The 12,724-nt window shown below is 55.7% G+C and overlaps 3 protein-coding genes across 3 annotated transcripts; 1 reads left to right on the top strand and 2 right to left on the bottom strand.

Annotated features, from left to right (window-relative positions):
* Positions 1-5,709: 5,709 nt before the first annotated feature.
* Positions 5,710-6,492, bottom strand: GCG54_00004085 (uncharacterized protein; the record flags this gene model as incomplete). Its single annotated transcript, XM_045404140.1, has 3 exons — positions 5,710-6,037; positions 6,138-6,363; positions 6,411-6,492. 3 exons carry the CDS (start codon positions 6,490-6,492, stop codon positions 5,710-5,712), a joined length of 636 nt encoding a protein of 211 aa, XP_045263975.1.
* A 332-nt stretch (positions 6,493-6,824) lies between these two features.
* On the bottom strand, positions 6,825-7,689 carry GCG54_00004084 (uncharacterized protein; the record flags this gene model as incomplete). The annotated part of the gene is made up of 2 exons (XM_045404139.1): positions 6,825-7,466; positions 7,531-7,689. Coding segments are annotated over 2 exons (801 nt in total), but the record flags the coding sequence as incomplete, so codon positions are not given.
* Positions 7,690-8,875: 1,186 nt separating this feature from the next.
* On the top strand, positions 8,876-12,054 carry GCG54_00004083 (Serine/threonine-protein kinase plo1; the record flags this gene model as incomplete). Its single annotated transcript, XM_045404138.1, has 4 exons — positions 8,876-9,214; positions 9,268-9,716; positions 9,760-11,464; positions 11,515-12,054. 4 exons carry the CDS (start codon positions 8,876-8,878, stop codon positions 12,052-12,054), a joined length of 3,033 nt encoding a protein of 1,010 aa, XP_045263973.1.
* Between the last annotated feature and the right edge of the window lie 670 nt (positions 12,055-12,724).

Genomic DNA, 12,724 nt, shown 5'->3' with positions numbered 1-12,724 from the left:
GGATCCGTGCTCTATCGCCCCCGTCGCATGAAGTTTGTTTGAAGATCAGACAGTACGGTTGTCAGGGACACTGGTGAAGCAAGGAGGCGGACGAGGGAAGGAGAAAAAGGTGGTAGACAGGAAACGACGGAAAGGGTGCACACGCGAGAGCTGGAGGCAGACGAGTTTTAAGAAACGCCGGCTTTGGGAAGACCAGGGTTAAGCGTTCATGGTTCTTGGTCTGGGGCGGGAATGGATGCAAGAAAGAAGTGCAGAATGCAGAAAGCGGCGCGCAGAGCGGCATCATACGTCGGTCGAGCAGCGCAGACTGTAGCATTACCCGCCAGAAGCAGGACCCAGCCACGGCCGAGACCGCCCATGATCTCAGTCGATGGCCAGTTGATGGTGGTCACACACGCGTGGACAGCGCACTAGAAGGGCCAGGGCCCGGGGTGTGATGGGGTTGCAGCCGTCACTTGACTGCTGCACGATGGGGAAATACATGGCGGTAGAGGGAATTACAAGAGAGAGAGAGAGGTAGAGAGAGCGCATATTGCGTGGGCATCTTGGCTTCGTAACCTCGCTGTGAGCAATAAGCAGTGAGCGGACGTGGGTGAGGGATGTAGGCCGGCGGGTACGGATGCAAGGGTAGCCGGGATAGGGACAGGAACGAGTCTTGCATAGTAAGGTACGTAGACGTGGAGGTAGCCCGAGGAGGGAAGGAAGCAATGCATTGTTTCCTGCTGCAAGCAATATGAGTTGAGCAAGCGTGGAGGCGGGCAAGCAACGGTTCGAATTGGTAGAGAGTTGCCCAGAGAGGTGAGAGAGAACTGGCAAGAGGTTAACGCATCACGGTGATTGGTCTTGCACTACCAAGTCGTGGGCGGTTAGAGAACGAGCTCGGGCCAATGAGACCCCTTGCCGCTTCACCTTTGGCAGGCGAAGGGTGGGGCATCTGGGAGGTGCCCCTGCAGCCAAGGGACCAGGGGTGAGACTGGGGCCGTCTGGTCTGCCGTCAGATCATCGCATCCTAGCGGGATACTTCCGAACACCGCAACCGTGTGGTGGGATGACATGTATCTGCGCTGACCTGGAGGTGTCGTCCCAGGTTTCTGCTGGCTGTCGTTGTCCTCGCTTCCACGACACCACACGGTCCAATGCCCAAGACAAGACAGACGAAGCCAGCCCAGCCCCCAGCAACTAACCCCCAGCACACCCATAGCAGCGCTGAGATGCCCTGGAAAGACCAGCCCTCCAGTAATTGCTTGCTGGGTAGAGTGCTAACTGTCGCCCTGGTGCGTTTCCCAGCCCACTTTTGGAGGAGAAATCGACAATCTAAATTGCCCAACGGTCGATTTAATCTATCTAGCCCGGCCATTTCAGCAAATGAACGTGGAGAGAAATCTACGACACGCAACTCGGGGACGGAAAACAAATGGTTGAAAGAAACATTTTCCGCCATTGCCCGTCCCTGGTAGGTGCAAATACAGAATTAGACATTGTCGTCTAAGAGAAGTACAGCAGCAGTAGGTATTGCCCAACCACCGCGCAATTGCCAGTGAAAGGCTCCCACCCGTCCCTTCTAGCTGCGGTGCTGTGCTGTGCTGGTGCTGTGCTCTCCCCGCTCCTCCTACACACCTCACCTGTCGCACGAACTCAATCGATCTTCCAGATGGCGTGGAAAGCGTAACGGAGATCGTGCACCACCCACTCACACACACCCAATTGCGAGAAAAGACCCGACACAGCCCAAGGACCCCGAACTTCAGACAAGGTGCAATCCCATTGAGCCTCCAGCAAAAAATCCAGAGTGTTCATGCCATCTGATCCTCAACCAAGCCCTGAGACGGCTGATCAAAACCGCCTCAGACAGACGCAAGTTCCAGAATGGCTGTGCTGAGGCACATGTGGTTTGAGAAGATGGGACGGGCTGTCCGCCGCCCGGTCGCAGGCGCTGTCTCGTCCGAGCCCAACCCTGTCGCTGTCGTCGTCCTGTTGACCGCTACCGAGGACGACCCCTGTCCCCCGTTGCCCCAAGAGAGTCCCATTCAGACCCCGTTTGGCTCCCAAGCTGGGCATACCACATGGGACTTATTGGACATGGATCGAATTTTCCCCTTCTTTTTTTCCCTGTTCCGCTGTTCTTGAGCGGGAGCACTCTGTATCTTAAGACCCACAGCGGACGCCATCTCAAGCTTGTCAGTGACCAGAGTGACGACAACCACGGCAGTCGTGAGTGCAGGTGGAGACGCATGAGTCGATATCGAAGAAGGAACAGCTTCAACAGCCTCTCAGAATGCTCATGTGGAAGCGAGTTACTGTCAGTTGGCTGCCATTCTCGGTAGCCTCGCCGCGAACCTAATGAAGCCTCACCATGGACAGCTGACGCCGCGGATGACAACCGAGCAAAACGGTGGTGTCTACACTCTCTTATTCAGCAAACCTTTCAGATGCATGAACGCCTGCCCTCCCCCAACTTCGTCGACGTTACGCAACGAGGCCCCTGCTCTCCTCACAACTCTCGACTCGGACCGACGAACAGACGATGGGGGATGAACGCTGCACTTCAGTCCGCGAACAGACCGCCGAGGGGACAGTGACATTGCCCATCGAATCTGCCAAGCAACCCATGTCGACAGAACCTTAATCATCAGCGTCGAGATGGGGGCGAAAGGGGGCGGCTTTGCTTCCGCTACCAATCGTCCTCGACTCTGGTCTGGTCCGGTCTGGCGGTCACACCGACACACACTCCCTGTCTGCGACATGAACAACTCGTCAAGGTCCATTCCTCCGATGGCTGCTTTTCAGACGGTCCATTTGGGATGTAAAGCCGTTGTTTTCAAAGCGTCGCTGGTTTTTGTGGCGTCAACCACCGTCAGCTTTCTGTGGCAGGCGCCCGGATGTCACTGCTGACAGCTCGAATCGATCGTTCCAGGCTGACGCTACCTTTCCTTAGTTGAAGGCGGGAGGATTTGCCTATGTTGCTGCCGCCGTCTTGCCCATCACCTTGACCACCAGCAGTATCAGCCTCTCGCCGCCAGGTTTGGACTAGAGAGGCTCTCTGTGTGTCAACGACTCTAGCGCGGGCATGCATCCTTGTATCACCTCGCGTCTCCGGGGATGCACTTCTTGCGCAGTTGCCGCACTCGAGTCGAGCACGGTGGTTTACGGTTGCACACGCAATGCGTACTACCAGCAACCACGTCGCTGGTTGTCTGATTCAACGCTGTCACGGCGGGGTTAGGTTGCGACGCAAAAAATCGATAGTCCCTCGGGCCAAGATCACGCAGAAAGGATGGACCGCAATAAAACTGCTCAGATCTGGATCGCCTCGGCAGACAAGTGGCGGGTTTTCAGGCCATATTTGACTCTTGTTCAATTTGGCAATATGCTCGCCTGCCGAATCAACGACACTGCAGCACATCCGCCGGCTGCATTGGTACGCTGCAGGATGGGCCTAAAAATAAAAAAAGACGCGAGGGAACATCGCCGCTGAGAGCCCTGAGAGTGCGTGTGGTCAACTTTATTTTCGCGGGCGGCTCGCGGCTCTTCGCCATTGGCTCCCCTCTCAGCAGTCCACATGGCCGCGGCCCACACTCTCCGGGGTTCTGGCCAACCATCTCAGCCGGCGCATCTGCCCGGAGGGGTTTGTCGTCACTTGTGCTACTGCAACCGCCGGGCAGATATCACAGCAATCTATTCACGCAGGTTTTCAACGACGGAGGCTGGACAATGGACGGCTCGGTCTCGCGAGGCGGTCAATTCCTTCTGGAATCACAACCCATTACTCTCGGCACATGAGCTCCACGCCAGAAATAGCTCCATCCCAGCGCCGTGGCCGTTGCGAGTGGCCCGACGTGCAGTGAGCTGCGAGATCTTCTCATGCCATGCAACGCCATATCCCCGCGCGCCCGGATCCAATGGGCCGAATTGCTCACCGACATCGCAAGTTCCATCGCAAGTTCCATCGCTTGCACGTGGATGGCAAAAACCTCGGTCGCTTGACCTTCTTGCGGTTGCCTCTCCCTCACCAAGACTATCGATTCAAGAAACACAGTCTATTTCCATAACAGCGCTCATATCACCAAACTTTGGGGGCCATCATACGTCTGAAGGTTTGGTTTGTCAGATAAGCATACCATCCGGAATCCGACCTGGACCAAGCGTCTTCTCATCCATGAGCAAGCTTTCTTGACGATATCACAACGACCATCACGTAATATGGGTGTGATCCGGCTACAATGCGGCAACAGTATGGGATCGTCCAGCCCCTCACCCTTGGTCTAAACGGTTCAGGGTCTCCACTTGCAAGACGTGCCTCGTCACTCACCAAAGACTCTTGCATGTGCTGGATGTGGCCTCTGCGGCACGACTCGGGTCACGGCTCCCAAGTGCCGTGTTGAGGTCACCAACGTGCATCTGCCAGTTGCTCGTGTCAGTCATTTTTTTGTCTTGCTATTACCGCACAACCCCTGTCCTCCTCCGTGGTGAACCCAACCCAGTCAACCGAGAACCAAGGCCATCCCCACTTGGAGGCGTCTATCTGCAGCAAAACTCACAACGCAGAGAAGGGAGCAGCCAGCGAGCAAGACATTCTAGAGCTTTTCCACGCCACTTCGTGATCCACGGAGAAGGCGAGAGGCGAGGCGAAGGAATAAAAAAAAAAGTCGGGGCAGAAGAACCGAAAAACAACCATAAATCTGACGTAGATCACGAGTCGGATGAGACTGGCGACCAAACCTCGCGAATCGTGGACTTGAGACCCTCCTGAGAGATAGCCAAGACTGTACTGTCGATAAAGACGCTGCTTGATTGGCACTTTGACTCTCTGCAGGCTACTCTAAACGTTTGGGGGATCAAACACGCACTGCTGCACCTCAATCTCGTTACTGTCTGTTCTGATCTGCAGTCGTCGTCAGTGAGGAATAATAGTAGATTCATGGTGGGAATAGCAAGCCGCGGGGTAGGGGAGGGTGAGGTGCGAAGAGTGAAGGGTGGGATTGATCAGCACGGCTCTTAGGCACAGCCGAGATGTGAGGAGAAGAGGCCAGGCTTGGACGAAGGAAGGACGAGGTTGTGACGGCTCTTTGCACGCCCCGACGGCAAGTGCCTCATGTTGTCGCTGGACACCCACACCAGTTGCGACACCACGCACGGCTTTTGGTCCGGTTCAAAACTGTCAAGAGACTCGCGACCGCCCATCTGAGCATTGATCCCGGGCTTTCATCTGACGTTATGAGACGCGACAGGTGAAATCTGGCAGTATTTCCAAACACTTTTTCCGCGGTGTCAACTAGTCTTCTGAGGCACGAACGACTAGTAGTTGTGACGGGCACGCCTCTTTTTTGCTTCTACTGATTTTTGGTTGTGACCCTGCTCAATGATTATGTTGGCGGAGGTGGCTTGTCTGGCTGTCAAAGCCTTCAAACCCCACCATCTAAGCGGGTTGAGATCCCCCTCCCCCTCTCTCGTCTCAAGTCTCGAGTTTTCAACCCCCTGGTGAGCAACACGGAACACAGCCTCCCCGTTCCTGCCATCGAGCCCCCTTATCGTCATGCCAGTGAACGCCCCAGGATCTGGAGATTCTCGTCAGACAGCGGCCAGACAGATGCCATCCGAATACCCAGCGTCGCATCCACCCAGCGAGTTGGCATTTCTTCCTGCGCGAAGCCTCCCCCTTTCCCACTTTCCCACTCTCCCCTGCCCACGATCCCGGCGTGATGGTTCCGTTCAATGCGCGTCGGTCTCGATCTTGAGAAAGTCGAGAACCCGCTTGCCGTCTGCTTCGCCCAGCAGATCGAGGATTCGCGCGCGCCCGTGGGGGGTGGCGGCGAGGGCGGCTACTTCGGCTGGGGAGCGCCCGAGTTCGCTGAGGAGGTTGGCGGCGTGCTCTGTCAGGGGACGGCCGGCGGTCATGTGCTGGAGGAGGGAGATGGGAGTACACTGCTGCGGCTGGGGAAGGGGTTGTTGTGCGGAGGAACGGAGCGCGGCGAGGGTGTTGGGTAGGTCGGAGGCGGAGGCCAGGGGGATGAGAGGTATGTCGTGCTTGTCGAGCATCCTATTCGGCGGTGTTAGTTGATGTTTCCTGCATACTGCTGTGATGTGATTGTGGTGATAAGGTTGATTGTGACTGTGATGGGATGTGTCTGATGGCTTACTGGATTTGAAGCTTCATGAACGCCTCCATTGGGTCCTTCTTCTGTCCCAGCGGGTCCAAGAGGAAGATGACGGCTGCGTTGCTGCCGCCTTCGAGGTTGGCGAGGCGTTCGACGCGCTGCTCTGTGGTCGGGCCATCGAGGTCTGCTGGTGAGAGGAGGACGAGACGGAGAGAGCGGCGTTGCTCGGGGATGGGGAGGATGATGTCGTGCGATTTGATGTTGGCCTCTGTTGCGGTGTTAGTCTCAATCTGTCATGGACGAAGGGTATGTTACCTTTGAGGCGAAGGGCGTTGTCAGAGAGAGCCCGGACGGCTGGTGCCCATTCAGGGCGGCTTCGAAGATTGGAGCACCACATGGCTGGCCGGATTGAACAACTGTTCGCGCTGAGTGGTTGTCAAGAAAAGGGAAGTTCAAGGTTGAAAGTTGAAGTGGTAATTGCTTTTTTGAATTGTGATTGGCATCTTTCTATGAGGTGAGTATAATTGATGGAAAGAGCAAGAGCTCCCCGCCCGCTCTTGCCTTTAGGTTCCTTTTCCAAGAGTTGAGGTTCCGTTTAAACATGCCGCCCAAAGTCTATATAACACCGTACAAGTACAGCAAAAGCCCGCTCAATGGTATCATGGTGTATCGTATAATCAATCGCCTTCGCTCCCTCTTTCAGCATTGCCCGTTGTCTCATCTCATCCCTCACGCTGCTGTCGGCGTCGGTGGTGATTGCAAAGTGGGCAACAGAGGTTTCTTGGTTTTGGGATCCCTCAGCTCCCGCAGCGCCTTCTCCAACGCCTCGTATCGTTGCTGCCGCTCCTCTTCAGAGCGCGCCAGTTCCTCCTCGCGGCGCGTGAGCTCTTCCAGCTTGGCATCCAACATCTTGATCCGTTCCGCGTTGTGGTCCGGCTTCTGCGACGCCTTCCAGTACTCATAGATGATGATGGCACTTGCCACGCCCAGGATGAACGCATCGCCAATCACGTCCGCGAAGAGGTCGACGGCCTTGGCCTCGGGGAGCGACCTGAACTTGCGGCGCCACACGCTCGTCGGCTTCTTTTCTGATCCTCCGCTGGACGAAGAAGAGGACTTGCGCCTGGCGGCGGCCTCGGGGTGTCCGGCCTCGAGCTTCGCCTGTTTCGCCTTGGCTTCTTCCTCCTTCTCGACCTGCTCTTTCGTCTTGACGGTGGGCGCTTCGGCTTTTTCCTTGGCTCTCATCTCGGCCTCGACGTTACGGAGGAGCGCGACGGAGAGGCGCATGTTGAGCTGGTGTATCGACTGGCCATAGCGGGCGGCGAAGGCGCGGAACTTGGGGTGGTCGTGGGCTTGTGCCTTGATGCGGTTCTGCAGACGGATGGTGTTAGTCACACTGAGGAAGTAGGATAACGGAAGAGAAGGTTGAACTTACTGCGCCGTACTTGGACACATGCCTCACGAAGAGGGCAGCAATCTTGAAGAGAGGCAGTGGCACCATGGTGGGGTGGTTCTCACGCGCCGATCGGAGGGGTTCGTTGGTTGGAGGAGCGAGCTCCGTGAGCTCCGTGCTACGGCTATGTCTTGGCCCGGGCTTGGCCGGAGCGTGTTCTCGTCAATTGGGTCGCAAGCGCTGGTAGACCTCACAGGCAAGGCAATTGAGGTTTCGTAGTTGCAAATATGTACAGTGTCAAGGAAATCGGGGTCTTCGGGATTGTCAATTAGGCAGCTGACGTCGCTGCGGGAGCTGGAGCCTTCCGTGGGGGAAATATTCGGAACCCGCTCATTTGATGTTCCGCTTTATTTGACCCTTCGGAGCCGATTCGAGTACGGGCACCCCCGGCTAGCTAGCCGGAGTGAGACCTTGGAATTTGGAAGCTGTCGGTAAGGTAGGGGTCCGGAGCCTTTGGCCAAGTTTCGCCGATGAAACTGTCCAAAGTTCACCAGACCTTAGCATTGATCCCATCTACTTAGTCGCCGGCCTTCCTATTTTGCAGAAGAGACCTAATGGCCGTGTTGCTCACTGAATGCACTTCGAAGCCGAGTCACGCTGGGGAGCATTTGTTGCTGAATGCGGAAGGAGTCCCCTGTCTGCTTACCTAAGGACGAAAACAGGCGGTTGTGGGGCAGCAGCGGGCACTTTGAGTGGCTCCCAGAGCAGACGTTAGCGCTCCAAGCTTGCAGTTTCCAGGGCAACGGTACGCGAGAAGAAGGTCAACAGCGACAGTAACACACCAACAACTGAACCCGGTCCTTTCACTCCACACCCAAAAGTTTACCGTTCGTCTCAACGGCGCATCATCCCGACACCTCTGATCCGTGTGTGAGTTGCTACGCCGGTCTGCCTTCATTTGGCATTTCAATTGCTTCGTTTTGGTCTTTGACTGCCGGGAACTGTTTGTTCAGCATTTTCCCCCCCATTCGCACATGTACTCGCTGCTGCGAAACTTGTAAGTGTTTTGCGTCCCCCCTTCATTTCGTTGCTACCTACCTGCCCTTCGTTTTGTTTCGGCTCCTGCACTTGTTGCGGTCAGCGGAAGGTGCCCGGGTCACACTCTTCACTCTTCTTTCCGCAACTTCAGTCCGTCTTTCTTTGCACTTTTCCCACTAGCGGTTTTCGCTCGCCTCCTCCAATGTGCTGACGATCGTGCCATTCTCAGGTCCCTCCTCTCCATCACCCAGGGACGATCCTGATCCTCGCATAACAACTTCTCTTGCTCCCGAGAGCTCGCATCTCTCTCGAGACCGCATCGACACACGAGACGCGCGCGGCCACAGCCATGGCCCATAGACTGGTGGCTAAAGGGGGCGTCGATTTGGAGGCCTTGTCGCCTAGGGACGCTAACGCTCAACGTATGCCAAAGGCGATCGAAATGAAGACGACGAAGCCAGTCGCCCAGCTCAAGGCGGCCAAGGACAAGGAGCCGCCGCCGCAACCCCCCGCCGCTGTCGACGAGCCTCCGAGCTCAGACCGTCCCAATGGCGCCGTCTACCAGGTTGGCAGGATGCTCGGCAAGGGCGGTTTCGCCGTGTGCTACCAGGGATATCTCATGCCGGAGCGCAAGAAGTATGCCTTGAAGATTGTCAGGAGCCAGATGCCCTCCAAGATGATGCAGAAGGTCAGCAGCATGTCGCGCGGTAATTTAACTTTGAGTTCTAACGTCTTGCGCAGTTCCAAACTGAGCTTCAGATTCACTCCAAGATGAACCAGAAGAACATTGTTCAATTCTTCAGGGCATTCTCTTTCCACGACTGCATGTACTTGGTCCTCGAGCTCTGCACCAATGGCTCTCTCATGGACATGGTCAAGAAGCGCAAGGGTCTGACCGAGCCCGAAGTCCGTTTCTACTCTGTTCAAGTCGCTGGCGCCATTAAGTACATGCACGGGAAGGGAATCATTCACCGCGATTTGAAGATGGGAAACATCTTCTTGGACCACAGAATGAATGCTAAGGTCGGAGACTTTGGATTGGCTGCGTTGCTGGTTACTGGCCGGGACATGCAAACCATAAGAAGGACCACTTTGTGCGGCACACCCAACTACATTGCCCCCGAGATTCTCCAGAAGGGAAAGAAGGGACATGACCACATGGTTGACATTTGGAGTCTGGGTATCATCATGTTAGTCTTGCCGACGATGATCTGCGTGGAAAAGTGCTGACAGATACAGGTTCGCCATGTTGACATCCAAGCCGCCTTTCCAGTCCACGAGCACCGAGGAAATCTACCGCCGCGCGAGAGAACGCGACTACGAATGGCCGAACCCAGAAACTTCGTCCAAGTTCATCAGCCAAGAGGCCAAGGACTGCGTTGCTACGATGCTCGAGGACGCTGATATGAGACCCGACCCTGACATCATTGTTCAACACCCATTCTTCACCTGTGGCTACATGCCTGTGGAAGAGGACATGACCACCAGACTACTGACACTGCCACCCGATGGCTCGGAATTCTACGCGACCCGCATGAGCTCCAACCTGCAGGCAATCACCCAAAGAAACCATGAAGACATGTGCAGAGAATGTGGAGTTGGACCTTGGACACCCGTGCAGGTGGTTCACACCCAAACCTGGAAAGAGATGGCGGCCGAGGAGAAGTCTGGCTTGACGCCAATGATTCCCCTTGGTGAGGATGTTGTCTACAGACCGTTCGATGACTGGCTGGCCGAGAAGCGACAGGCGAGCGAGAGGCGTCAAGCACGCGCACTCGCTGCTTCGTCATCTTCCCGCTCCGAGAGCACGAGAGAGCAACAGCAGCTTGCTGCTTCGCAGACTGCACCATCCGGCTTGCTGCGCCAGCCTCCTCAGAGCTTTGCTGCTCAGCAAAGAGCACAAAACCGGCCTCCGGCTATGGCTAGCAGCACCCGATCACGACCTCCACCAGAAGCGTCTTCACAGCCTGCTGAACCTGTGCGGCCGAGATCCGTCAGACAACAATCCGCGCCGGAACCTCAAAGGACAAACCAAATGTCTGAGGCGCCATTGAGAAAGGCGACTGCCAGTCGACGGACGCCGCTACCGACGAGCCAGTCCACAAGCGCCCTCCCTAGTCAGGCTATGGTGCCGCAGTCCTCCAGCCAGCCGACCGTCACAATGACTGGTCTGATGGAGAACTTGAAGATCTCATCCGATAAGACGGAAATGGCTTCGCTCTTCAGCCCATCAGAACGCCCAGAGCCGGTGGCTAGCTCAAAACCGGATGTTGTGTTGGAGCGTCTTCGTCGACTTCAGGGCGAGTTGGAGCGTGCTTTGAACGCTCGCACGATGGCGATTATCTCGTCCAAGGACGTCACCCCCCCTCACCCCAACGTTGTTGTGAAGTGGGTAGATTACACGAACAAGTTCGGCCTTGGCTACATCCTGAACGACGGTGGCGTTGGCTGCATCCTGCGCGATATCCCCACTACTGAGAGCAGCAAGACCCTCACACTTCCCTCGGCGTGCATGCTCGTCCGTGATGCCGAGAGGCATATCGAGCGACGGCATGACGAGACATACCCTGAGAGACATCAGCCTTTGCCGCCTGGACAGGACATTCACTTCTACGAGAACAACGGCGAAACGGGCTTGGCTCGAGTTTCGGTTTCCTCGAAGCAGTTCCGCGTACCGGTTTATGAGGACGGTACCCCTGGCAAGCTGAACCCCGGAAGGGATGTTTATGAGCACCGCAAGAGGGAGAGAGTCATCCTGTGGAAGAAGTTTGCAAACTACATGATTGCTTATGGCAGAGATGAGGCAGTCCCTGCCGAGGAGACGCCCATTCGCTCCTCCGAGTTCACTGTCAACAACTCTCAGCCGTCGGACTTGGTTACCTTCTACCAACGCTTTGGTGATGTTGGTTGCTGGGTCTTTGGCGACGGGCATCTTCAGGTTAGTTTCCTACCGTGTTTCGATGACCTGACTAGACTAACAAACTGCAGTTCAACTTTCCTGACCATACCAAGATTGTTCTAAACGCTGCTGGAACATGGTGCCACTTCTGGCATCTCCCTATGGATGCGGCTCATAATCTGGCAACCACTGGCAGTCTGGGAGCTGCCGCGCTTGATGAAAGGGCTATGCTGTCATATCCTCTGCAAACGCTACTCAATTTCCAGACGAAGCCTTCATCAAGTCGGGCTACTCGCCCTACCACCACCTCCCGCCGCCGACCCGAAATTCCCGTTGAACTCCAGGGAATTCCGGCCGCCAACGACTTCCGTCGGAAGATTGAGTTCATCAAGAACGCCGTCAAGGAGTGGACGACCAACGGTGGCTTGGGCAACAGCGCCATGGACCGCGAGCACCGTCTGCGCTGGGGCGGCCACCGCGAGACGGTCATGGGCAACACCCCTATCAAAGGTGTTTGGGTTACTGTCGGAGCTCGCTGGGGCGACACCAGACTGTCGGCTTACATTGACCCGACCAACCCCATGGAGATGGGAGAGGAGATTGACGAATCAAAGAAAAGACGTCACTGAAAGACAGAAGTTCTGGCACGCCCAGAGCAAGAGAGGACTCTGCATTGTTACGCATGTTTTATGGATAATTACATTTCAGCCAGTCCGGCTCGCCGGCTGGTGCTCACGAGATCATGCCATGGTCAACAAGACGAGGGATGGCTTTTGGGTTGGGCATCTTGGGAGTTTGAGGGCTTTGCGGACATAGCAATGGCGTCGTGGGAGCACAATACACTGTTACGAGTATCTACGCAGCGCTGTTAATTCCTTGGTTTTTTTCTGATGTCTGTTAACATGCAACCTCGTTGATGTTCTCTTGTGTGGGTTGTAGCTGCCGTTGCCACGTCGTTGACTGACGGTGTTAGTCGGAGGAGCTTAGCGCCCACCTTCCAAACTTTGGGCCTCAATGCTTGATCAGAAGGAACGAAGACGGCTGCTTCTCGACTTGCCAGCTTGAGTTGTAGGCAACAGCGACTGTCATGGATCAGGAGCAACCGCTTCTTTATCAAAAATTCTCGCACATTTCCGCAACGTCACCCAAGCATCCAACATCACCATTGACATCCATTGCGGACGTCAGTCACGGTATTGCAATCGTTGCATCATCACCACAATCGCTCAACATACAGTCGCTCAGCCAACAGTTTTCAACTTCATTCCCGCTGCTTCTCACCAGGCTCTAGCCGTTCTG

Source organism: Colletotrichum gloeosporioides, assembly GCF_011800055.1.
Source record: "Colletotrichum gloeosporioides strain Lc1 chromosome Unknown consensus_48, whole genome shotgun sequence".
NCBI lineage: Eukaryota > Fungi > Ascomycota > Sordariomycetes > Glomerellales > Glomerellaceae > Colletotrichum > Colletotrichum gloeosporioides.
Note: the sequence above shows the minus strand (reverse complement) of the source record. Positions and strands in the feature narration are given on the sequence as shown.